We start from the raw sequence: 23,907 nt of genomic DNA on the forward strand, positions 1-23,907 counted from the left end.
AGGAGGCTTTATAGGAGCTATAAGCGAGGAAACGAATGCTACTGTTCCTTTTGTATTCCTATGGTGTTCTTATTTATGATGATCAAATACTGGATCAAACTATCAGCTCTTCACCTTCCGCTGCTCTAACCGTATTCCTCTTTGACATTTCACCTGCAAATGACTTGTGTTTTCATCTTGAATGAAGGCTACACCCAACTCAACATAATGGGTACAAGTGCAAAAAGCAGCTAAAAGTAAACACAAGTTCTCTAAACACTGTTCTGCTCATCTGACAGAGATCATAAAAAATGGCAGTATAACAAAACATGGACAGCTGATGCAGTTTTGACACACGTCATATTTAATTGATGTCTGTGAGGCAAGGAAAGGAATCGAGGATCTACAAACTGGGAAATGAGAAAGGCCACTGGTGTCACCTTGCCCACAGCCCAACTCTTAACTCACCAATTAATTCAGATTAACAACTGAGAAACAAGACAAGATGTAGGACAGAACAGTTCTGCAAGTTTATTTTTTAACCATCCTTATCTCTTCGCTGCTATGTTCTGGGCCTCATCAGCTCTGGCACCAATTCTACATAAAACAAACCTGCATCAGAAGTCTGGACCTGATATTACAGAGTTGCAAGAAAGGAAGAAAAATGATGCGATAGTTCAATTACACCATTTATTATCAGAAAGTATTGCTCAGGAATACAAAAACAAATGACTTGGGTTACCCTTCTTAATATTTGAGCTAAGTAGAAGTAAAATTATTTATCTGGTATAAACATTGTTTCTACTTCACAAATTGTATATTAAAAAAGGAAAAATTAATTCATGATTTAAAGGCCAGTGCAAAGAAACACAATAAGAAAGAAAAACCGAAGAGATACAATAGATGCAAAATCAGAGATACAGTAGAGACACTGAATGACATGGACATTACAATTCAGCTTGATTCTCTTCAAGCTCTCTGACAAATGTCTTCAATTCTCCCAGTTTCAGTTCAATGTCAGCTATTCTTGCATCCGTCAACTCATTGTCCTTATAGAAAAAAGTCTTGCTTTTCTCCATGAGGCGCATGGCGCTCTCACCAATTCTCTTCAGTGGCAGAGAGACTTTCTCAGCAAATGAAGTCATTGCTTCATTAAGGGTCACAGATTCACTCATGAACTCTGAAAGGGTGGCCCTTTGTGCCTATTGGGGAAATTAAAATCAAGTCATGACATGGCACCATCTCAGATTGCTATGTTGTTACATTATGTTGTGTCCTGCAGTGCATGAAGTCAACCAACACGTAAACTTACTGACTGACTCACCTTCAAATTGTCCAAGTGTTGTTCTGTTTTCTGAACGGTTTCTTTGAGATCTTTCTGCAAACACAGCGTGAGAATCAACATGCAGTTACATTTGTGGACAGAACAGCCGAAGCATGACAGCAGCTCTAGCATATCTGCGCATACGACTGCAGATGGGAAAACTAAGAACATTTCAACAGGAAGTTTGCTTGTGCTGAATCACAATGACGACTTGCAAATAAATGCGGAATTGTTTTCTACAGCAATGGGAGGTTAAGCAGCAATTTATTTACCAGTTTGTCGTCGTGTATCCATGAACTTGCGAGACAAACCAGACACAGCAGAGTGAAGAGGATGTACAGGCCACCAGCCACTCCTCTGCTGCTTGACAAGGCTGCTGCTGCCATCGCTGTTCTAAAAGTACATTATAGAGCAGAAAGGCTCAAGGAAGAGTTGAAAACAAGTCTACATGATAAACCATTTTCCAGTGAGTCGTATAGTTTCTGATCTTACCTGTGATGTTAATGGATGATGAGCTGCAGTACAGGTGATGAACTCAAAAACATGATGAGGCGACACACCCCCGACATGCTTTATATACTCCTAGTGTCACCTCGCCCACTGCAAGTTAAGTTTCACTTTTACAGAAATAGTATTGGCAATGAATCACCACAGGAATATATCAACACCCTGTAGTGCAGGTAGACACTGTGAGCAACAAAACACAACTCAATGACAAACCAGTGCAAAACTGGTCAAAAATACGGAGTAGAAACTAGTACAACGCTGTAGAATACAGTACATTGTGTGTGTGAAATTGTGTGTGCGTGTATTCTTTTGAATTTATGTTTTGTTCCTGCAGGAACACGTTGTTTGGCCCAGTGGTGCCGAGATAACATGTGTTGGAGCCAATATTAGATTATTTATACAGGTTTTTACTAAGATTATTGAAAGCCAACCTAAAAAGCTCAAAATATTCGATAAAAGGCTGGAAGGATTCAGACCCAATTTAAAAAAAACACACCCTGATATAGTAATATTTCCTTTTTATTTTGGGTATAATTTATTGGATTCAAGTGGCCTCAGAGATTTGAAATGTGTGATTTCATGCCTTTATATTTTGTGCTCCAGTATGGACGTGTATCTCTGTGTGTGTGTGTGTCACAACCCCGTGCTGTTAGGCATCGGATGGGAAGTTCTGGGACTGAATACACTTTGCTGCCATACTACAAAAACAAGCATTGTTTCACTACCATAGTATTTAAGTATCGCTGCCCATCCTCCGACTTTTTCTTTCACTTCATGAGAAACTGTCACTTGTCAGTTGTTGTAAATACCTTGATAGTTTCACTTCCATGTAAACAAGTTACACCTGTGTAATGAGAAAGTGTGGGGGTGCAGTCACAACAGGGCGTGGCTCGTAGTTAGTGAACAGTACAAAAATGAACAACAATGCCGTCAATTTAAGGATCCCCTCATTATGGATTATCTTTAACATTATTGTAGCTCCACATTTAAAAAAAAGAAGGTTGCATTCTACCTGAATCACTGATTTAGAAGGCTGCATATTTATATCCACCTCCATCCTCTTTGTTCACGTCGGTACATTTGTTCAGAAATACATTTTTAACGTAAATGCATAATGAGGTCAGAACAGAACCAAATCAAACATGAAGTTGAGTCACCAACAGATGTGCGTTGTATCTAACATGCTAAATACGAGGAACTTTTACCTTTACTGTGTGTGAGGCCTTATTCAGCTCAACATGTTTGAAAACTTTGAGAAGTGGAGAAACTGGGACTGATTATAGTGAGACCAGAGAGTGGACTGCTTATATTATGTATGGGAGTTGAACCTGCAGCAGATTGGGGAGGGGTTTGCGCTGCACAGGATTCACAGACTGACTTACACCAACAACACACTCACTGAACTCACTTAAGGACTTATCACTTATCAGTTGTATCACTTATCACTTAAGGACTGCAGTTTCTCCTTTACTTCAATATGTGTGTGATTGTGGGCTGCAGCTATTGTAAAGTTTATATTGTTGATAATCTCAGTGTTGCTGCCTTGGTGATGTTGTACTCTGCGTTTCATCCTTTTTTATTACCATTATTTATTGTTGTAGTGTGTGTGTGTGTGTGTGTGTGTGTGTGTGTGTGTGTGTGTGTGTGTGTGTGTGTTGCTTGCAGTGGGGGAGGATGTTGCTCCACTTTCTTGGGTCCCTGAGTTTCGGTTGCCTGTAGCTCTGGAGAGAGGTTTTAATACTTGTGACCACTTACAACCACAATCTCTCTTGTCTAGAAAGCCGTATTGTATAGTTTCTGTATTCCTGCTGGCTTTCTTCTGAGCAACATTATTGAACCTCCTCTTTGCCGAGCTCTGCATGTCGTTCAGTAGGAGACGGGCACTGCTTAATCCACTCCTTCATAGAAATTTAGCTGAGATGATTCTTTTGTGTATCGTGTTTTTGGTATCTAACTTTGTTAATTTGTATCTGTTCTTTCATGTCGCTCAGCAGCCCTGACAACACATTAGTGTAGGTGTTGTTCTCAGACATGGAGTGATACTGAAAGCGCAAAGGAATTAGACATCATAGTGGTATGTGGTTATTATTTCATGGCTATGAACCAATCGGATTTCTTCATTTGAGCTACCGGTTTTATACAAATGATAATCAGTTGTATGCTCAGGGTGCAGCTTGCCCTCTATAGACAAAGATTCTGTCAAAGTTGCTTTCCACCATGTTTTGGGACACTTAGAAAGGCCTAAGAAAACATGCACCTGTACTTCATATTTATTCTCCATATAAACTCACTGAAGCTCTGTCTATCTATCGTCTTTCTTTTGACATGGGTTTTAAATCTTGATTGATTCCAATCTGCTGTCTCATTTCCACTATTCATTCATGTGTTTTTATCTGACTGTCTATAAGACTGTTTTATGATAACTCTTTTTGGGTGCATTGCTGTACATCTCCACGGTCTGTCGGTTGATCGGTCGGACCTCCACTTTGGTCCAGACTGAAAGATCTCGATAACTATGGGATTGATTGCCAAGAGAGTTTGTGCAGATACTCATAGTCCTCAGAGGATGAATCACACCAACTCTTCCTCTAGTGCCAGCATGAGGTTGATGATAAATCCCGATGAGGACCAGGTCAAACTGTTCCCTTATTCAGTGAAATATATCAATAATCATTTTTTTCTGTCTTTCTCTTTTGTTTTTTTGCTGTATTATGTTCATGTATTGTTTTGCTCAGTCATTATCTGGCATAATATGTTAATTCAGTAACACTTGGACTGTTTGCCTGATGCTAATGAATGATGAGCTGCAGTACAGGTGATGAACTCAAAAACATGATGAGGCGACACACCCCGACATGCTTTATATACTCCTAGTGTCACCTCGCCCACTGCGAGATAAGTTTCACTTTTACAGAAATAGTATTGGCAAAGAATCACCACAGGAATATATCAAAGTAAAAGTAAAGTAAGTAAAGTAAAATGTATTTGTAGAGCGCTTCCCACAGACAAAAGTCACAAAGTGCTTTCACAGAGCAGAAATTTAAAAGCATAAAAAACACAATGTGACCATAAGGCCAATAATTTACATACACACAGAACAAATTAAAAATTAAAACATAGTTTAAAAGCAGGTCTAGGACACGGGTTTTACCCAAACGGCAGTTTAAAAAGGTGCATTTTGAACTATTACAACGCTGTAGGATACAGTACATTACAAATGAATGGTTATTCCTTCATATGAACCTGACACTCAATTCAGTTTAGCTTTCTCAGAAATAGTGACAGTTCACTTTACTGGGAAATGCCAGCATCAGCTGGTGCAGATACAGGAAACACAACTAGACAGCAAACCACAGCAAATACAAAAAATAGTCAATACAAACATTGTTATGTGCAATGACATTTGAAATCACAAGTATGAAAGAGAAACTGGAAAAAGGTTCAGGGGAGTCAGAAAGAAATTGTGTGTGCGTGTTCTTTTTAATTTATGTTCCTGCAGGAACAGGTTGTTTGGCCCAGTGGTGCCGAGATAACATGTGTTGGAGCCAATATTAGATTATTTATACAGGTTTTTACTAAGATGATTGAAAGCCAACCTAAAAAGCTCAAAATATTTGATAAAAGGCTTCAAGGATTCAGACGCAATAAAAAAAAACACACACCCCAAGAAAGTAATATTTCCTTTTTATTTTGGGTTACATTTATTGGATTCAAGTGGCCTCAGAGATTTGAAATGTGTGATTTCATGCCTCTATATTTTGTGCTCCAGTATGGCCGTGTATCTGTGTGTGTGTGTGTGTGTGTGTGTGTCACAACCCCGTGCTGTTATTCTTCTGTGTATCGTGTTTTTGCATCTAATTTGTATCTGTAACATGTTCCCATGATGTGTATGATCGCTCAGCAGCCCTGACAACACATTAGTGTAGGTGTTGTTCTCAGACATGGAGTGATACTGAAAGTGCAAAGGAGTTAGACATCATAGTGGTTTGTGGTTATTATTTCACGGCTATGAACCAATCAGATTTCTTCATTTGAGCTACCGGTTTTATACAAATGATAATCAGTTGTATGCTCAGGGTGCAGCTTGCCCTCTATAGACAAAGATTCTGTCAAAGTTGCTTTCCACCATGTTTTGGGACACTTAGAAAGGCCTAAGAAAACATGCAACTGTCCTTCATATTGATTCTCCATATAAACTCACTGAAGCTCTGTCTATCTATTGTCTTTCTTTTGACATGGGTTTTAAATCTTGATTGGTTCCAATTCTTGGTGTCCAGTGTGCTTGGTTTAGTCGTGTACATGCTTTTGCATTCCAATACTATTGCTTAAATCCCGAACGTCACAGATTGTTTGGCCTTTGTTGTTTTCAGGGAAAATGCATTTTTTACTATGAACACCAGGGGTCAGTGTTGGATTATATCAGATGTTAAACACGGTGGGAATCTAGAACTCTTATGTCTGCTGTCTCATTTCCACTATTCATTCATGTGTTTTTATGTGTCAGGGGCAGTGCAACTGACTGTGGGCATGACATAACCTGCACAAATAAACTTATTGATTACAGTTAGACACATTGAATATACATTAAACATCACAAGTGGTAACATAGTTTATTTTAAATGAGCCAAACCACCCAGTCCATCTTCGTTTGGGCAGGATACACAAAGTCCTCAGTCTGGTGATCATCACACAACTTAAAAGCTATAATATGTCTTCCAATCCCACCAAACTTTTCATTTCCTTCCTTTTTTTCACCCGCTTATTGTCTTCTCGTTGTATTCAGCGACTGTGCAGTGAATTACACACACTTATCATACAATATACTGTGAAAACTGTATTTTAAAAAACTATTTAAACTACGTTTTCTGTAACCTATTCTTAATCATGAAATTATATTAATAATACGCAGCAGTGCAACTTAGGACACAGTGATCTGCATGATGTCAGTAGGCCTACCTTAACATATTTGGGATAATGTGCACATACAGTACAGTTTGAATACAAGGGTTGTTCTTTATTCAGCTGTGAGTGTAATTAGTTAATGTTCATCTGCAGTATTTTAGAAGGTTTATAATGAATGATACTATAAACAAAGCTGTTATTCTAACAATCTATAAATCAGAGGAATACATCACTGCATAAAAACCAGACAAAATACAACTAACTTTAATGCATGATAGGGCCTCAGTATAACACATCCATTCACCAGTCTTCACAAAAAGGGAAGAAGGCCTACGCACACAGAAATACGCAACTAGACACAGACACAGAGCGATTGAGACGAAGGCCGTTCACTTCCAATCAATCAGGGGAATTGGCAGCCCTGTTGTGCTGCTGAACCGGGGGTCCTGATTTCACAGCCAGCCTTCGTCACTACTGCGTCAGCACTGATGAGCTCAGCGTTACCGGTAGGGAGGGGGAGGAGTTGGTGAATGGAGGGTGAGAGAGAGATGGAGCAAACAAGGAGAGAGAGAGAGAGAGAGAGAGAGAGAAAGAGAGAGAGAGGAAGAAGGAACTGGGTGTTGCCGCCTCTGAGACACACTCATGCATCACAGAGTAACAGCAGCAGCGTGAGGACAAAGCATCCCTCCATCCTTCTCTCTGGGAAAACAAGGCTGCCCCCTTTTTCAATTATTGAAGCCGTACAAAACCTTTTTCATTATTAAATGTAATCAAAGCTGAGATTTTGTGGAGATTTACCGCACCTTGTCATCAGGAGAGCGAGTTCACCGCCGTAGAGAAGAGAGCTCGGTGTGAAAGCAGACGGACCGTTTCAGCACCTTGGACAGCGAACATGGCTCCAATTGTGGAGGAAGGAGCTCAGCTCGGTGAGTGGGACCAGTTTGATTGATTAGATTGATACGGTTGTTAATGTGTGATGTTGTTGGTGGTAGACTTGGGCTTGTTCATCTTCATAAAGTACAGAGTTAATCATTACACGTCACTTGTCTCAAAAGTATTAGCTAGCGTTACTAATTTTAGTATCTTAAACCTTTTAAGATACGAATGAGCGTAAAAAAAGCGAGTGTTTCATTTTGATGTATGCACTATTTTGTTGTTTTTAAAAAATATAGCTATATGTTAGAGTAGCCCATTCTATTAAACAAGAATGGCTTTGTCCAGTGCGTTGTTCAGGGGCGTGTCTAAAGGGGGGGTCCAAAAATATGATTGGCCCCCCCTTGTGTTTGGGAAAAGCTCCAGCCTCCATTTTACAGCTAGCTTAAGGGTGACAGCAAATCATCAGGAAAACCAACCAATGGGGGTGCAGGTGAAATGTTTTACGTCTAGATTAGATAAGTTTATTATTGTTATTATTATTAATATACTTGAGTACAGCAGGTTTTACTGAAGCACAGGTGAAGCCTGGAAAGCACCTGTTTGTTTCCTTTATTTCCACTCGATTCAGCAGCTCAATCACCGCCCTCCCATTGCTACATCCATCTGTCTGTTGTTGTTGCCTTGAAAACCTGTCCACCCAGGAAGTTAGGCTGAAATATTAATGACAAGAAAAGGGAGAAAACAGTATGGACAAGTGCTGTGATCTGAACTTGCAATGAGCTCACTGTCCTTCGTTAGTTAGAGGCAGTCCCTTCAGGTTAGCAATACATTTTAGATCGATTCTATGCCGACAACTTTCACAGAAGAATGTACGTCCATACTATTGTGATACATTGCTGTTTTGTATATGTGGCCCACATGAGTGATATGCTCACCCCCCAACCCCACCCCTCTCACTCCCTCCTTGTATGGGTGGTACCCTGATTGCTTTTCCACTGGGCCGCCCTCATAACTGCAGGAAATAGTGCGCATTTCCTCCATTGAAATAGAACTATTAACTCTGACTGCATGAGAAGGCAGCATGATTGCTGTTGAGTCACAGTTTAAAACCACAAAACAAAGAACCGAAGCACTGAGTGGCAAATATCCCAGTAGTGTCTCCATAGTAACGTTGTAGTGATGCTATAGGAGACAAAAGTGCCATTGAAAGGAATTAGGTCCCTAAAGTACCGATACTGCTGAAGAAAAAGTAGGAGGAATATAAATCAATATAACACGGGGCCTATCGCTAATTTCTCGGCTATTATGCCATTCTATCAGTTGGGATATCAGGGTGAACCATGATACACCATCTGCTTTCCCAGCAGTTCATTATTTCCACCACCTGTTTCCTGAGGATTTGTTTGGAATATGAACACAGTACTGATCGTACCTCTTCAGGGTTGAACAGATTGCGTTGTCTTCATCTCCATCTGAGTCAAGACTGCAGCCTGCGTCAGTCGCACCCACAAAAGATTTTAATTGCCTCCGTGCAACAATTAAATCTGTTGAGGAGAACAATTGTTTTGTGTTTACTGGTGCTTGTTGCACAGTGTTTGTTGAGGTGTGTGGTCAGACATTTTTAATTAAAGCTATATTCTCTCCCTGTCCTCCTCCACAGTGGCGGTGCCAGTAGGTGTCGCTGTGGTGAGTGTCTTCGGCCTTGTCTTCACTGTGTCAGCGTTTGCATGGATCTGTTGCCAGCGTAAAAACGGCAAGTCCCAGAAGACACCTCCCTATAAGTTTGTGCACATGCTCAAAGGGGTCGACATCTACCCGGAGAGCCTCAGCAACAAGAAGAAGTTCGCTGCACATGCCACCATGACAACTAACGACACCGGTAAAACTGATGTTAATGGAAACTGCCACACCGCGGCGCCAATGAGTCCGACCAGCAACGATAAACTGGCCTCGAGTCCAAACGGTTCTAGACAGGCTCTGCATCTGGATCTGGAGAACAGGGATCTGAATGGCAACTTTACCACCAAACCATTTCATCACCACAACCAGAAGGTGCGCAGCTCCCCGGACCTGGAGCTGCCCTCTCCCCATGCAGGGTTCACCCAACCTGGGGTGATGGACCGCCGTGATCCCCCTTCTCCATCCAGCACCCTCTCCAGCCAGGCACCCACCCCGGCTGTGGACAAGCCCCAGGGAGAGGAGCGGGTGGGCGGACTAGGGACCCTCCACTTCTCCCTGGAATACCAGCCAGAGAAGAAGGCATTCATCGTCCATATCAAGGTACTGTATGTGTTTAGGCTGGTGGTTTGACGTCTTTGTGTGTCTTGACAATCATTTTTTGAGAGAAATGGTTTCATGCATTCTTGTCTGATTGATTGATTTGACTTTGATCTAGGAAGCCCATGGCCTGACTCCAACTGATGAGCAGTCGCTGACCTCTGACCCTTACATCAAGCTGACCCTGCTGCCGGAGAAAAAGCACCGGGTGAAGACCAGAGTCCTGAGGAAGACTCTTGACCCCGCCTTTGACGAGACCTTCAGCTTCTACGGGATCCCGCTGGCCCGAGTGTCGGAGTTGGCCCTTCACTTCATGGTGCTGAGCTTTGATAGGTTCTCCCGCGATGAGGTCATCGGAGAGACCCTTGTACCCTTGTCTGGGATCGACTTATCAGAGGGGCGTGTCCTAATGAGCCGAGAAATCATCAAGAAGAATGTCAAGGTAAGATCTGGAACAATCCTGTTTGAACCCTTTGAATTCATGATTTTTCTAAGTTTTTTTTATTTGTTATCAGTTTTCTTGAGCGCAATCTTTGGGTTTCAATTTCTGACACATACAGTGTCTCAAAATGATTTTGCCGCATACTATATATTTATATTATACGAACAGTCTCACCGCAGAATTACTTCAAATTGCAAAACTGGTCCAATAATGACTCATCATTTCTCTCGTCGTGACAAAAGTGCTTCCACTAATATGATATTAATCAGTACACAAGTCAGTCCATAATTATCCTGAAATCCATTTTCCTATCAATAAGTAATGATATTTTAATCATGGAGCTTTCTCTAACTCATCTAAATGCAAATGCCTCTTTCCTGACACAGTGAAATCTCTCATACTGCTTTCAAGTGTTAATTTAGCTCTAATGGCATAATATGCACCTTGAATGAAAGCTAATCCATTTAGCGAATTCAATAAAGAAATTCCCTTTCATTGTATCCATCACTGGTTAGGTTATTGTGAAATGAAGCCAATGGGGATGGGCTCTGTAGCACCATTATGTCTTTCTAAGCTTCAACTGAGGTCTGGTATTGTTCTTTATTGGGCAGCTGCCAGTTTGGATGAACAGCCTTTGGTGTTCGTTTTTGTCAATTATCAGTTTTTGTATTCTATTCCTTTTACCTGATTTTACCTAAATCCTGAAGAGCTGATGTTTACGTTATAGCTGTAACACATACAATATGACATGTTTCCTCTGAAAATACCTGCAACTTAGCCAACCATCAAATTACTCAAAATGATGGTTAATGTGTGTTAAATTAAATGAAGAGAATTATAACACAGGGACGGTCGATTTGAAAGGGAATCACATGGACATTTTAACATTCCCAGTAGTGTATTGATTAGATGGAGGGATATCCACACCGCACATTATGGATCTATGGGCTGGTGGTCAGTAGACTTCTGCTCCATACTGGCTGTTCCCGGCAACTATGAGGACCACAAACGTACTCAAGCTCATTTCCAGTGGGACCTTTTTCCTTTTAGAGGAACGTCATGTATCTTCAGTATCAGAGCCAGTTTGTTGACATGTGGGCTGATATGCTGTGCTGTAGTACTGTGACAGCTGTGACGGAAAATACCCATGAGTATATATATATTTCCTTAAAAACGCATTGGATTGGGTTGGCTGCATTGCATTAAGTGTACTGGTGAACGATGGATGATAAGATGATAACTCTGTCCTTATCAAAGGTCTGTGGTCTAGTACACAGCAGTGCTCTATAGATTGGTACTAGATGGTGAGGCCGTACATGAACATTCGTCCATTCGCAGGTGGAATGGGAGATGATATCAATGTAATTATAGATTTGTGGACTGATATTGTACTCTGCTTTAATGGAAGCACCGTGGCTACCGGGTGGGAGAGGAAATGTTCACCCACATTTGTGCCTTCCCAGGAGGAATGAGAGCTTTCTGTAATATCTTTAAAAATCTCTGATAAGATATAGTACTCTAGAGAAGTGCTGGGAAATGCGACTCAGATTCTGAGCGATATAAAATGTTCATTCCCCCTCAGCAGAGCTCCCTATGTTTTATTTATCATCAAGAGGATACTATTTCTTAAATGTTCTGCTGGCTCTATCCACGCTGAGACTAACCATATATATATTTTTTCAATTCCATTTCTCAATCGGGTCTCATAAACCTCTGCTGCAGGGAGGAGTCTGCTGTGTCTGAATGCTTTTTTGTGCAAACAATAGAAAATGAGTTTTAGAATCCATGATGTTGCTTTGCAGAGATCAGTAATTTCATGTCGGCAGGTGAAAAGAGAAAAAGGCTCGGCAACTTTAACTGTAGTTGTTTACTGTGTATCAGCTGTGCTTATTTAAAGTGTTTTCTTTATATAAAGAGAACATACCAGTTCTTCTGCGTTGGAAAGAGAACTCCTTTAAATCAAAGTGCAAACAACCTTTTTTTTGATGGACAACAGGAATTTGTGCAAAGAAACAAAATAATTTAATAAGATTAGGATTTGCTCATCTATATTACATCTAGTATTTAATATCACCATGTGGCTATGTGTATGATGTGCAATAGACAATTGTTTTGGGCTGAATTCCCTCAGTTTGAAGCGTATACAATGTTCCATCTGATTAGAAGCAGCCCTTTGCTTACAGGGTGGTGGCTCTCTTTGTCTGCATGGCATAGATTTAGTCTCACTGCTTTGTGCGGGTAAGTGTGTGTGCGCATGTGTGTGTGTGTGTGTGTGCGCATGTGTGAGCACGCAGCAGAGAATCAATTCAGCATGTCTCAAGCAGCGTAGCCATCGCCCTGTTTTCACCCTGGAGGACGACAAAAACATTAGAATAGAGTAGGATGTGTGTGTGTGTGTATGTGTGAGTCTGTAGTCACTTGTTCTCTCATCTATAATACATCTACCCAGGAGGAATGATATAGAAAAACATCTGCAGCACACTCACATCTGTATTTTCAGAGACCTTAACATCAGGTCAGGGGTAGAGGTTGTCTTTGCCCGTGTGCTACTTCTCATTGCCATAGCGACCATGAGCCCGTTGGGTGTGATCGCAGTAGCCGAGGTGTCAACTCTCTTTGGTGTGGATGTGTGTGTGTGTGTGTGTGTGTGTGTGTGTGTGTGTGTGTGTGTGTGTGTATCACAGATGTAGCGCAGAGAAGGGAGCTTCTCCCTCACCCGTTTCTGCTAGTTGAGACATGAGAGCGCAACACATAAACAGGTGATGATTGTTTAGTTGGCAGAAGTGACACCACTGGCAGTACAAGCAGCTGCAGGTTTCCCCACAACGTTGTCGATAGTCGCAAATTATTTACTAAGTTATTTATTAATACATAGTTTAGCCAATAGTTAAACTCTCTGAGGTGTTACTGAATACATGTGTGCATTACTTTTTCATTACGTAAAGGAAAAATGTGGCAATGGTTTTAGCCTAACTCAACAATAAACTAACAACACCCCCCCCCCCCCCGTCTCTCCACAGAAGTCCTCAGGCCGAGGCGAGCTGCTGCTCTCCCTGTGTTACCAGTCCACCACCAACACGCTGACCGTGGTCGTCCTCAAAGCTCGCCACCTGCCCAAGACTGAAAACAACGGACCCACAGGTACACACGGTACACTTTCAGCGGGATCTTTCGAAATGCAATCCACTCATGTGTGCACAAACTTCAGTCACATACCCATAAAACGAATGCGACGGAAGTCATATTCCTCCTCCTGCCAAGCAGCCCAGACCACTTTGGATGCTGCGATAGTAATGACACCGCCACCGCACTGAAGTAATGTGATAGAGAGCACTTTAGTGACAAGCACACACACGCACACACACTCAAAGTGTTTACACAGCCAGCCTCTTTTGTCCCCATCGCTAACATCCATCATTTCCGCTCTATCGATTACCGTATTGATCCGGCCTAGGAGCAATGTCCCACTCTGCAACCGCTGCAGGGATATTCACCATGCTGTGTTTTTTTTTTGCTTTTGTCCTTACTTTGTTCATCTGCTCTTGTTATCCTTCGCACCCTAGATCCGTACGTCAAGGTGAACATGTACCAAGGGAAGAAGCGCGTGTGTAAGAAGAAGACCCACGTGAAGAAGTGCTCCCCCAACCCCGTCTTCAACGAGCTCTTTGTCTTTGATCTGCCCTCCGACGAGGGCCTGAGAGACACCAGCGTGGAGCTGCTGCTGATGGACTCAGACACAGGCAACTCGCGCTGCCCCAACACCAGCCTTGGGCGCCTGGTGCTGGGAACGTCAGTGGCGGGCACAGCCGGCGAGCACTGGAGGGAGATCTGTGACCACCCGCGTCGCCAGATTGCCAAGTGGCACGGCTTGTCAGAGGATTAGAACGCCGCGGTGTTAGTGGATTCTGCCGTCCATGTCTGATCTGGTCCAACCACGAGAGGGATGGAATGAGGATGGGCGGGATTTAACGCCCATTGGACTTTCAGTGAGGGCGAGGGGGGAAATAAATTGTGTGGGGGGGGGGGGGGTTGTGTTATGGGGAGGGTCATTTTAAGTGATGTCATCATTCAATCAATCACTCAATCACTTATCTTTGAAGTTATTGGGGTTCAGCGGGCGAGGGCGGGGCTTGACAAAGAGAACCCTGTAGCTTTAAATGATCCCAAAGACTGTCACCGAAAAATCACCTGGTAACACGCAACGTCATCTCCATGGCAACTACCAATTGTCACTGTAACCGTGTGCAGTGCAGAATGTCTTAAATGTCGCTATTACTCTTCTTCTTCTTTTCTTCCTCTGCTCCCTCTTCTTCTTCTCTTTCTCCGGCTCTTCCTCCTAAAGATAGTAACCGAGACCATCGTATGAAAACCAGAATGAACCACATCTGACAATGCTGTAAAAAATGTGGATTATTAAAGTTTATTTTATAACGACAATGTTTTCTTCATAAAGATGTAGATTGTTTTTATTTATGTTCTTGTTTTGTACTCTTATGGTTGAGTTGTTGAACATGTAAGTGGTATTTCATATATGATTACTTATTAAGTACAAGAAAGCCTAAATTAGGTGGTTTGAGAATAGACTGGAACAGACAGAGTGCACTGGGGACAGTTAAATGTGGATGCATTTATGTGCGTGTGTTCGATGTGAGAGTGCTGGTACTGAAGCGACTGTGTGTGTGTGTGTGTGTGTGTGTGTGTGTGTGTGCGTGTGTGTGTGTGCGCGCGTGTGTGTGCGTGTGAGCCACATGTTTACTGTAGGTGTTTTGTCCCCCCTTACTGTGAGCACAAAGACAGCTGAAATGTAAATGTATGTACGTTACTATAAAATATGGCAAGTTCTGAGAAAAGTTTAATGTTTTTATTTCACCAGTGTGGGAATTTAAGTGTGTGTGTGTGTGTGTGTGTGTGTATATTCAGAAGAACAGTATTACCACTAGCATTTAGCTCCTTTTAGGTTAATGGATTAAGTTGAGGTTAAAATATCGTCACATCCAACAGCTTCATTTCACAGAAAATCACTCATAAGATCATTTTATCTACGGTAAAAGACTCTTTTTTTCTTTTAATATTACAGTCTATCCATTGATTTCTGTGTGTACCCACTTTCAGCACCCTGGGAATGACATCATTGGGCCTCTTTCCAGGTCTGATGATGTAATAACTGCTGAGTGGCTCAGTGCTCCAGGATGAAGTCATCATGTCAGAATTTAATATCAGCTAAGTGGTTTGGTGAAGTAGAACACCTGGCTCAGCATGCTTACCGCTTTCTCTCTCCCTCTCCCCTCCTCTCTCTCATCTTACATCATGTGTTTGCTGGTGAAGCCTCTCGAGAAGCGGGATGCTCTGTCACTCTGCCCTCAGTGGTTCTGACCTGGGACTCCCAGGCTGAGAGACAGCGCTCTGAGACTGCTTTCTATTTTTAAACTCCTGCTGTCATCTTTGGAGCAACTAAAATAGCCGTGTGCAGCGTCGCTGCCGTCCCCCTCATCCTCACCTCCTCCAGCTAACCAATCACGGTTAGGCCATTTAGCCGAGGCTCGTGTGAATGTGAGGGATTGTCCTGAAATAATGATAATAAGAAAAAAAAGATTAAAAACATCTCCCCAAACAAGAGATGAAAAAAAGAATAGTGTTGTGGAGAGATTTTTCAGAAGATCTTAAAGTTGTCTTGTGAGAGCAAATGTAATTTTCATTATGCCGACACATTGACTGTTTTGAGACCATTCAGTGAAGCAAGGTTTAATTTTTCCTTGTTTTTTGCTTTCGCATTCAGACAATCAGACAGTGCAAGGGCAACCGCCTCGTCAGCCTCTCTGAACCACTCAGCCAGACATGCAAATTCATCTGTCCTTCAGGTGTTATGCTGTTTCATATACTCAAGAAACTGATGCAGCTGCAGAGTTCTGTATGTGGATGAACAGCATATTTTAGCATGCTAAGTGCGTGCGTGCGCGCAATGACAGTTGGCGCAGTACAGCAGTTAGTCCCTCAGGATCTTATCAAAGAGTGCCTTCTTTGATGCAGAACCAGACCCTTGATCTCCTCAATACAGTCTTCAGAGTCTCTAGACGCATGCATGCACGCACACACACACACACACACACACACCTTAATGCTACATGTGCATCAATATGTAACCTGTCCAGATCTTGACCAGTGAGGTCAAGTCAATGTGATTAAGAGAGACAGCGTTTGTGTGTGTGTGTGTGTGTGTGTGTGTGTGTGTGTGTGTGTGCATATGATTGTGTAGCAGGGAGATTTGTCCCAATTAGGGAACTTCTAGGAGAGCACATAAACCAAATAAGACGTCTATGTTTTTATTAACGCCTCTCATCACCAACGTTCCTCTCACTTTAAATCATCCTGCTCTTTTTATGCTGCTATAAAGTCTCATGTTTTAGTGATGTAGATAAAAAGAGGCATCACTGTTAATGACCAAAAAAGATGTAATAGGCTGGATTTATTGGTGAATTAGAGACTTGGCACAGGGGAAATTTAAAGAGAGAGAAAATATTATATCTGAACTGGGTTGCAGCAGCTATTTTTAAATTCATTACTTAATGTGAAAAGTCTTTCCGACATTCTTCCTCAACTATTATATTTTTAAACTAAACTGATTTACTTAATTGGACGGCACTGCACCACTACAACATATAAATGTCTTGGCAAGGAAAGGCTTTAGTAATGTGCAAATTGCTTGCCAGGAAAGATTTGTAGCACTGTTCAATCAAAGGCGATCAACATTTGATTTTTGTGCATTGTAATTTAAAATCGTGACCAGTTTGCATCATTATTTAACAGCATTTTGATTAAGTGTCAGGTCAAATAAGGTCGACCATAATTCATACTGTAGCACCTCTTTCATGGCTCCTGGTCTCTGAAATGTGCCATGAGATAAATTGCAAAAGTGATGGAATGGGGAAAGTTCTCAAAGTGCGACTGCAGGAGTCGAGGAGGGGGTAGATAGATGGCCGGAGGGGGGGGGAGCAAGAGTCGGACAGCCTGACAGGAATGGAGGGAGGGTGACACAGCGCCGTGTTGAGAAATTAAATAGTGGCGAAGGGAAGTGAAATGAGAAAGATGAGCAGGGAAAGAGTTAGTAGGGGACGCAGCGAGATGAGTGAATAGCTGATGTGTGTGGGTCTGCAGGCTGTCGTTTATCAGAGGGTCATTTGCAGATAATGAAACAACGGGAAAGAAAAGGGAATGAAGAGGCTTTATGATTGAGACCTAAACCTAGTAATTAAGCTTAAAGGTGAAGGACAGAAAGAGTGCTGTTCAGTGTAACAAACTTGTGTCTATACTTGTTGTGATTATCATTACATCTCTATTGTTGCTGGGAGGTTTTATACATCAAATACATATTTTATCTCTAGCAATAATCATCATAATGTGCAAACACATATGGTTTCTAATAAACATCTGTTACCAAAAGAAACAAATAATCCCTTCTGTTTCCTTTTGCTTCTCAAATATTAAAGTGCTAATCTGTAAGGCATCTTAGTTATGCAAGATGCAATGAAGGCCATGGTTTGTCTGTGTAGGCAAAGTATTTTTCACACATCTAATATTTAGTTTTATGTAACGCTTTCTCCTCAAGGCCGCCTTATTGTGATGACAGCCGGAGAAAAAAAAGGGACGACTAACACGAGAGAAGGGAAACACTGTATTTATAAAACCTGTTCTCAGTGTTGTGTCTTTACCTGAGACACACTGCACCGATGCACAGAGGGAGAGAGAGGACAAACAGACGAAAGCATGGAGAGAGGGATAGAGCGGGAAAAAGAGGCGGCACATGTGGACGGAGAAGACATCCTTACATAAGATTCCCGCACACACACACACACACACACACACACACACACACACACACACATTGCTTAGGAGAACAGAAAAACCAAAAGACCACGAAGAGAAGGTGCCATTTCATTCATGTGATGCCTGGACATACTGTCGGTTTCTCTTTGATAGCCGTCCATCTATTCATTGTTATCTTTTTGATTTTTGGCACCAAAGCTTGTGTCATGATGCATTGTGAGGGTATACCCATGACACGATGTCAGTCTATCACAGGGCCGCACATATAAACAGACAACCATTAGAAATCACTTGGTCTTCATGTTTTCGGACTGTGGGAGCCAGGCCCTTCTTTCTGTCTTTCTCACTGTGCCAGCTGTATATAATGTGTATTATTTTATTGATTTATGTTTTCTTTGTTTGGGATGAGGCGTGATCCCACTGTGGATTTGTCCCATGTGCACCCTGTAATATTGTACATTTTAAGATTTCAACAGAAAGAAAATTCTCTTGCATCTCTCTCTAATCGCCAAGGTTTTTCTCTGTTGTTTGGCTCAATAACTTCCAATTGATTACTCCTTATTGAAATCACTACAGGTACAATATAAAGAGATGGTAATAGTATTTAAAAGTTCCTTCCTCTTGACATTAGTAACGATGTTTTGCCCTGTCCTCAGCTACCTCCATTGTAAGATTCGACCCACTCTGAGTCACTATCGTCATTGTTTTGTCCTCGAGAGCCAGTGTGCTCCTCTTTAAAACCATCTGTCTGTCTGTCTGGAGAAAGCTGTCCCCAATGCACAGTGGAATTAGGGGGATGAGTCATCGTGAAAATGACCTTCACGCAGACAGACAATTAAACAAGTTTTACTGAGACCTTTACGTTTGGCACACACACACACACACACACACACACACACACACACACACACACACACACACACACACACACACAGGGGAGCATTCAGCACATACTGCTAGTATACCTCTACACATTCACTATTACAAACTATTTCAGTGCATGTTCCATGCAACCCCGATCATCGACTCGAAAGCGACAATAACATTAACCATCTGCCACAGTATTGATGCTTACAGCACAACACATATAAATCACACACACACACACACTAATGACCTCATTTTAATGGGGACTGAAGGCTGCCTATTAGTCAGGTTGTGAGAGCCCAGAGAAATAGATTAATTTGGGGTTGAAGGCATCAGAGGGGAAAAGGCTGCATTGGTTACTGAAGGCAAACATTCAGCTGCTCAAGAGGCGAGGGCATGTGACCGACAGAATGTCCCTGCACATCAAGATGTCAGACTGTTTCTTTGACTGTTTCTTTCTATTTTGCAACATTTTATCAGTCAATGTGAATGAAACTGCTTCATTGAATATACAGTTAATCTGGCGGCAGGCAGCCATCGGTGAGGGGCGACATATGACAGTATATATTCATAACAGTCGCACTGATTAACAGTTCTGCAATATTATACTTCACAGCAGAAATATAATAGTTTGCAGGATACAAAAAAAGTGTTTTGGTCTCTCTAGCTGATATTAACTGTACAGGGCTGAATTTTTATACAACTCACCCGTTTATTAACTCACCCATTATATTAAGGCCTAAAGTTATGCATAATTAAGGCCGTTTTGAGTGACAGGTGGGTGTCGGCTCAGGTCGCTCGCTGCCGCCAGCTGTTTCCTCTGCTGGGTGACCCGGGCCCCCCTTAGCTGTAGCTCCACCAACGATCCACCGCTTTTCCCATTTTTTGGATTAGTCTGCAGTTAGACTGTGTCGTCACTGCCAAGATGGCTCTTCACAACAGCTCTTCAGAAACCAATGGGTGCATTCAGGGAGACTACGTCTATGTCTATGGTTCAGGACACCGGCATGCATCTGTTTCCGTCACCTTACCCGGTGTCTTTGCCTCTTCTCTCTCTCTCTTGTTTCCCATCATTGTACAGACAGAATGAATACGTAATGTTGTGCAGCACTAGCAAACCTGACAAACAGCCGTCGTCTCACTCCGTGGGAAAAAACAACAACAATCCAGACAAAATCCAACCAAAAGGTATTGGTAGAGGTTGTTACTGAATTGCATCCTCCACTCCTTTAACCAATCAAGACACAGCCTGGGGCATTTCAGCCAATGAAGGTTCAAGTTAAGGATCCATACAGGTTTCCGTAGCAACGGCATGAAGGCCACATGTGCCTCTTGAGAAAGGCGGCAAACGGGACAGACAACAAGAGCCTGTTGGGTTTACGACACAGAGCCTGTGAAAGCTACAGCCACCTGGGGCCTGGAGCATGTGTGTGTGTGTGTGTGTGTGTGTGTGCGCGCGCACAAACAAAAGGTTAGAAACACGTTCGGCATCCTCTTGCCTTGACATTACCTTTGCTGTCATGGCAACAGAGCGCTGTAGTGGTTCTAAGGGAGGAGGGCGCTGGAGAGCATGAGAGACGGAGAGAGGGGCCAACAAATGGAGGAGAAGCAGGAGGATTGTCGGGCAGGAGGTAAGAGATTGATGGAGCAGGGAAGCAGGTGGGAAGGAGGGACTGCGGGGGAGGATGACTGAGCGGTCTCGCTCTGACGGCGTGGTGAGGAGGCAGAAGAAAAGGAGAGGAGGCAGCTTGAGATAATGGGCATGAAAGGAAAAGGCTGGCATGCCTGCACGGATGAGTTTTTGTTGTCACTGACAGTTCCCAGAGCTGACGGTCTGTCCCTAGGTAAATGTTATAAAACTGTAATCTAGTGTTCTTATTAACTGTGGAAATTAGGATTGAACATTGAACACATTGGGGCATCTTTTTGTCTTCTGACAATAAGAGGGGCCAATGGAAAACACATTCACATTAGGTGGCACACTCAGACACATACACTGTGAATTCATAATACTTGTTTAGGAGTGAAAACAAATGGTGTATATTGTAGACAACCTGTTTCTGTGATTGATTGTGGATTTCTTTATCGAGAACAATCCATTATGTGAGTCAACTTAACAAATCCTGCTTGTCTTGCAGCTTTCTTTTCTCAGCCCACATCTAATTTACCTAAGGAAGACATATTTTCTGCCTCTAGAAGGACAGAATATACATCCTTCAATGCAAATACTTTTTATACTGCACTACGTAGCTCAAGGGTTTTCCTGCAGGCCCCAGAATCACCGTTAACCTGAGGCTACTATATTGAATTGTTTCGTTTCGCCAGTTTGACTAAAGCAAGGTGCTGTAACACTCTTCATGCTTAGATTCCACAAAACAGTCCCCGGAGTTTGGTCTGGCTTTACTATCACCATCTTTCTGGCTCCTCTTCAGAACTGTAGAAACACTTTCATCTAATATCAGGCCAGTATGAGAAACCTAATGTACCATGCAACAAAATAAAGACAAAGTACCAGAATGTATTTCTAGCATTTTTGGAGAAATGTGTGAATGTGCTCAGCAGCAGTCATACAATTCTTTTACGTTTATCTGTAAACAAAAAGCTTGAATCTCCAGTCCGACAGACCCTCATCGTCTTTATCGCCTTGTCTTTCCACAGCTGCTTGCAGAGGTGGATGAAAGGCGTGGCTGATTGGTCTCCGGGGAGGAAGGCAGAGGAAGATCAAGAGAGCAACCAAATCTGAACACGGAGGATTGTGTGAGCGCCTGAGATTGGTGCGAATTTCATGTGTTGTTAACAAATGTTTCACAGCCCAAGGCGACAGATGAAGGGAGAGAAAAAACGTCCTTTTGATCTGTCCCATACCCCCCTCTCTCCCTCTCTCTCCCTCCCCAGTGTTCCCTCCATCTCCATCTCTCTCAGTGTCTCCCCCCCTGTGATTCTTTACTTTTATTTATCACACTCGCCCCTCCACTCTCTCCCTGAGCAATTCTCAGAGCGTCCTCGCCTGTTGCTCACAGCATCATCTTTCAGATGCAGCTCTTGTTACCACTCGGCTCTCCCTGCCCTTCTCACCACATCCCCTGTGGTCAGTAGGGGCCTGCCATGGAGAGCCATCAGTCACGCCCCCACCCACCCACACACACACACACACACACACAAACACGCACACACACACACCCTTGACCTCTGACCCTGCTCTCCTCCCTCCTTCCTGCCATGTCGTAAAACCACAGAGTTCGTATTTCCTCAATCGATTGCCACTCACTTCTCATCTCTCTGTCCCTTGTCAGTGTGTATTACATTTGACAACATGTCAAATGTAATACACACACACACACACACACACACACACACACACACACACACACAAGGAATCTCTGACGTTAAAATTGAGCTTAAGAAGAATGTAATCACTAATGGCAATCATGTGGAGTCTCAAACACACACACACACACACACACAAACTGCTCAACAAATATTACATTCTGCACATAAGCTCGGTTTAATCAGCTACTTAACCTTTTGCTGACTTACTATCACTCACTCTGAGTGCATGTGTGTGTGCGTGTGTGTGTGTGTGTGTGTCTTCAGTTAGTGTGTAATTGTGTATTTTAAATCCATAAATGTAAAAAAGAAAAAGAACAATCATTTTCCCAATGACAGTGAAACAGATCAAATGGTCCCAACATATATTGAGTAGTTAATAACCTCATCTCTTCCATTAACCTCTGCAGTGATATCCCATCACAGGTTGATTTTGATCATTGATGCTCTTAATGGTCACTTTTATTACAGAGCATGTGATGTCTTCACTAACAGACTATAATGCTTAAAACAGTGATACCTGTTTGAACAATCTTACAGCATTTAAAGGAGCTGCATTTAACATTCTGAACCTTAACATAGCAGCAAGCAACTATTATCTATATAAAGATATAGAAGAGTATTGTCTCCCTCTGTGTGTGTTATCTGAGCTTCTCCTTGCTTTGTTCAAATAGCCTAAAGGAGGGTACCCACTGCCTCACGCAGCATAGCACAGTATGGGTAAAAATGCAAATAAAGACAAAACAAAATATCATAAAACGATTGGACCATGGCATCTCATTAGCCTCCCCTGCCAGGAAAAATTATTCTTCCCGCTTTCTTTTTTTATTTATCTATTACTTTTGTATTTAATATTTTCTTTCTCCTCTTAAAAAACACTCCGTATGGCAACACTCAACACTCGCACACACTCACAGGACCCCAACACACTGCCCTGCACCTTTGCTAAAACACTCATCCCACACCGTACGATCTAACATTCGCTTTTCGTTGTCTTTTTAGTTTGCTCTTTTGTTGTTGTTGTTGTTTTTGGCGCTGTTGTGTTAACCCTGTCATGTCACCCATGTGAATTAAGTTCATTCTTCTCTAGTCTCACCTGTCATGTCTAACTTCACTAAATAAAAAAATAATAGTTAAATAAATTAAGTTGCCAAATAATCTTATATTAGCAGAAGGGGGAGGAGTCAAATGTTTTGATGTCACACATTGTCCTTTTAGATAATTGTGAACTGACTGCATTGATATGGCATTTATAGTCTCAAAAAGATAAATGATGGTAATGCTGCTGACGTCATAAGTAACATTGTAAATATGTAAATTCTGGTTTGTCAAATTACAAAATGCAATCAAAGTTTATACAGTATGTGTTTGTATTGTAGCGTCCCAAGGAAGCCTCCCAGCATGCACTGGAGCATAAGTCTCTTTTTATGTGTGGCTTTAACTCAAACTCCTTAAAAGACTTCCTGTGTTTGACATGCAGCACAATGCAAAGCCATCAAAGTGATTGCTGGGAGGTCGGACATTATGGAGGTCAGATCGCTTCAGTTACAAAAGGCTCTTTGGAGCTCTCGGGTGCCTGGGATCG

General features: G+C 42.2%; 1 protein-coding gene and 1 long non-coding RNA gene across 2 annotated transcripts; one reads left to right on the top strand and one right to left on the bottom strand.

Annotated features, from left to right (window-relative positions):
- Positions 1–655: 655 nt before the first annotated feature.
- LOC142946142 (uncharacterized) lies at positions 656–1,881 on the bottom strand. Its single transcript, XR_012953005.1, has 4 exons — positions 1,796–1,881; positions 1,576–1,696; positions 1,304–1,357; positions 656–1,181 (listed from the first exon to the last, which is right to left on the bottom strand). It is a non-coding gene; the product is annotated as an uncharacterized LOC142946142 (long non-coding RNA).
- A 6,149-nt stretch (positions 1,882–8,030) lies between these two features.
- On the top strand, positions 8,031–14,248 carry syt4 (synaptotagmin IV). The gene is made up of 4 exons (XM_076087253.1): positions 8,031–9,868; positions 9,984–10,307; positions 13,328–13,448; positions 13,871–14,248. The coding sequence occupies exons 1-4, from the start codon at positions 9,380–9,382 to the stop codon at positions 14,188–14,190; spliced, it is 1,254 nt and encodes a 417-aa protein (XP_075943368.1). The 5' UTR covers positions 8,031–9,379; the 3' UTR covers positions 14,191–14,248.
- The last annotated feature ends 9,659 nt before the right edge of the window (positions 14,249–23,907 follow it).

This window comes from Anarhichas minor, unplaced genomic scaffold (genome assembly GCF_050575085.1).
Source record: "Anarhichas minor isolate MPS153535 unplaced genomic scaffold, ASM5057508v1 ptg000009l, whole genome shotgun sequence".
Lineage (NCBI taxonomy): Eukaryota > Metazoa > Chordata > Actinopteri > Perciformes > Anarhichadidae > Anarhichas > Anarhichas minor.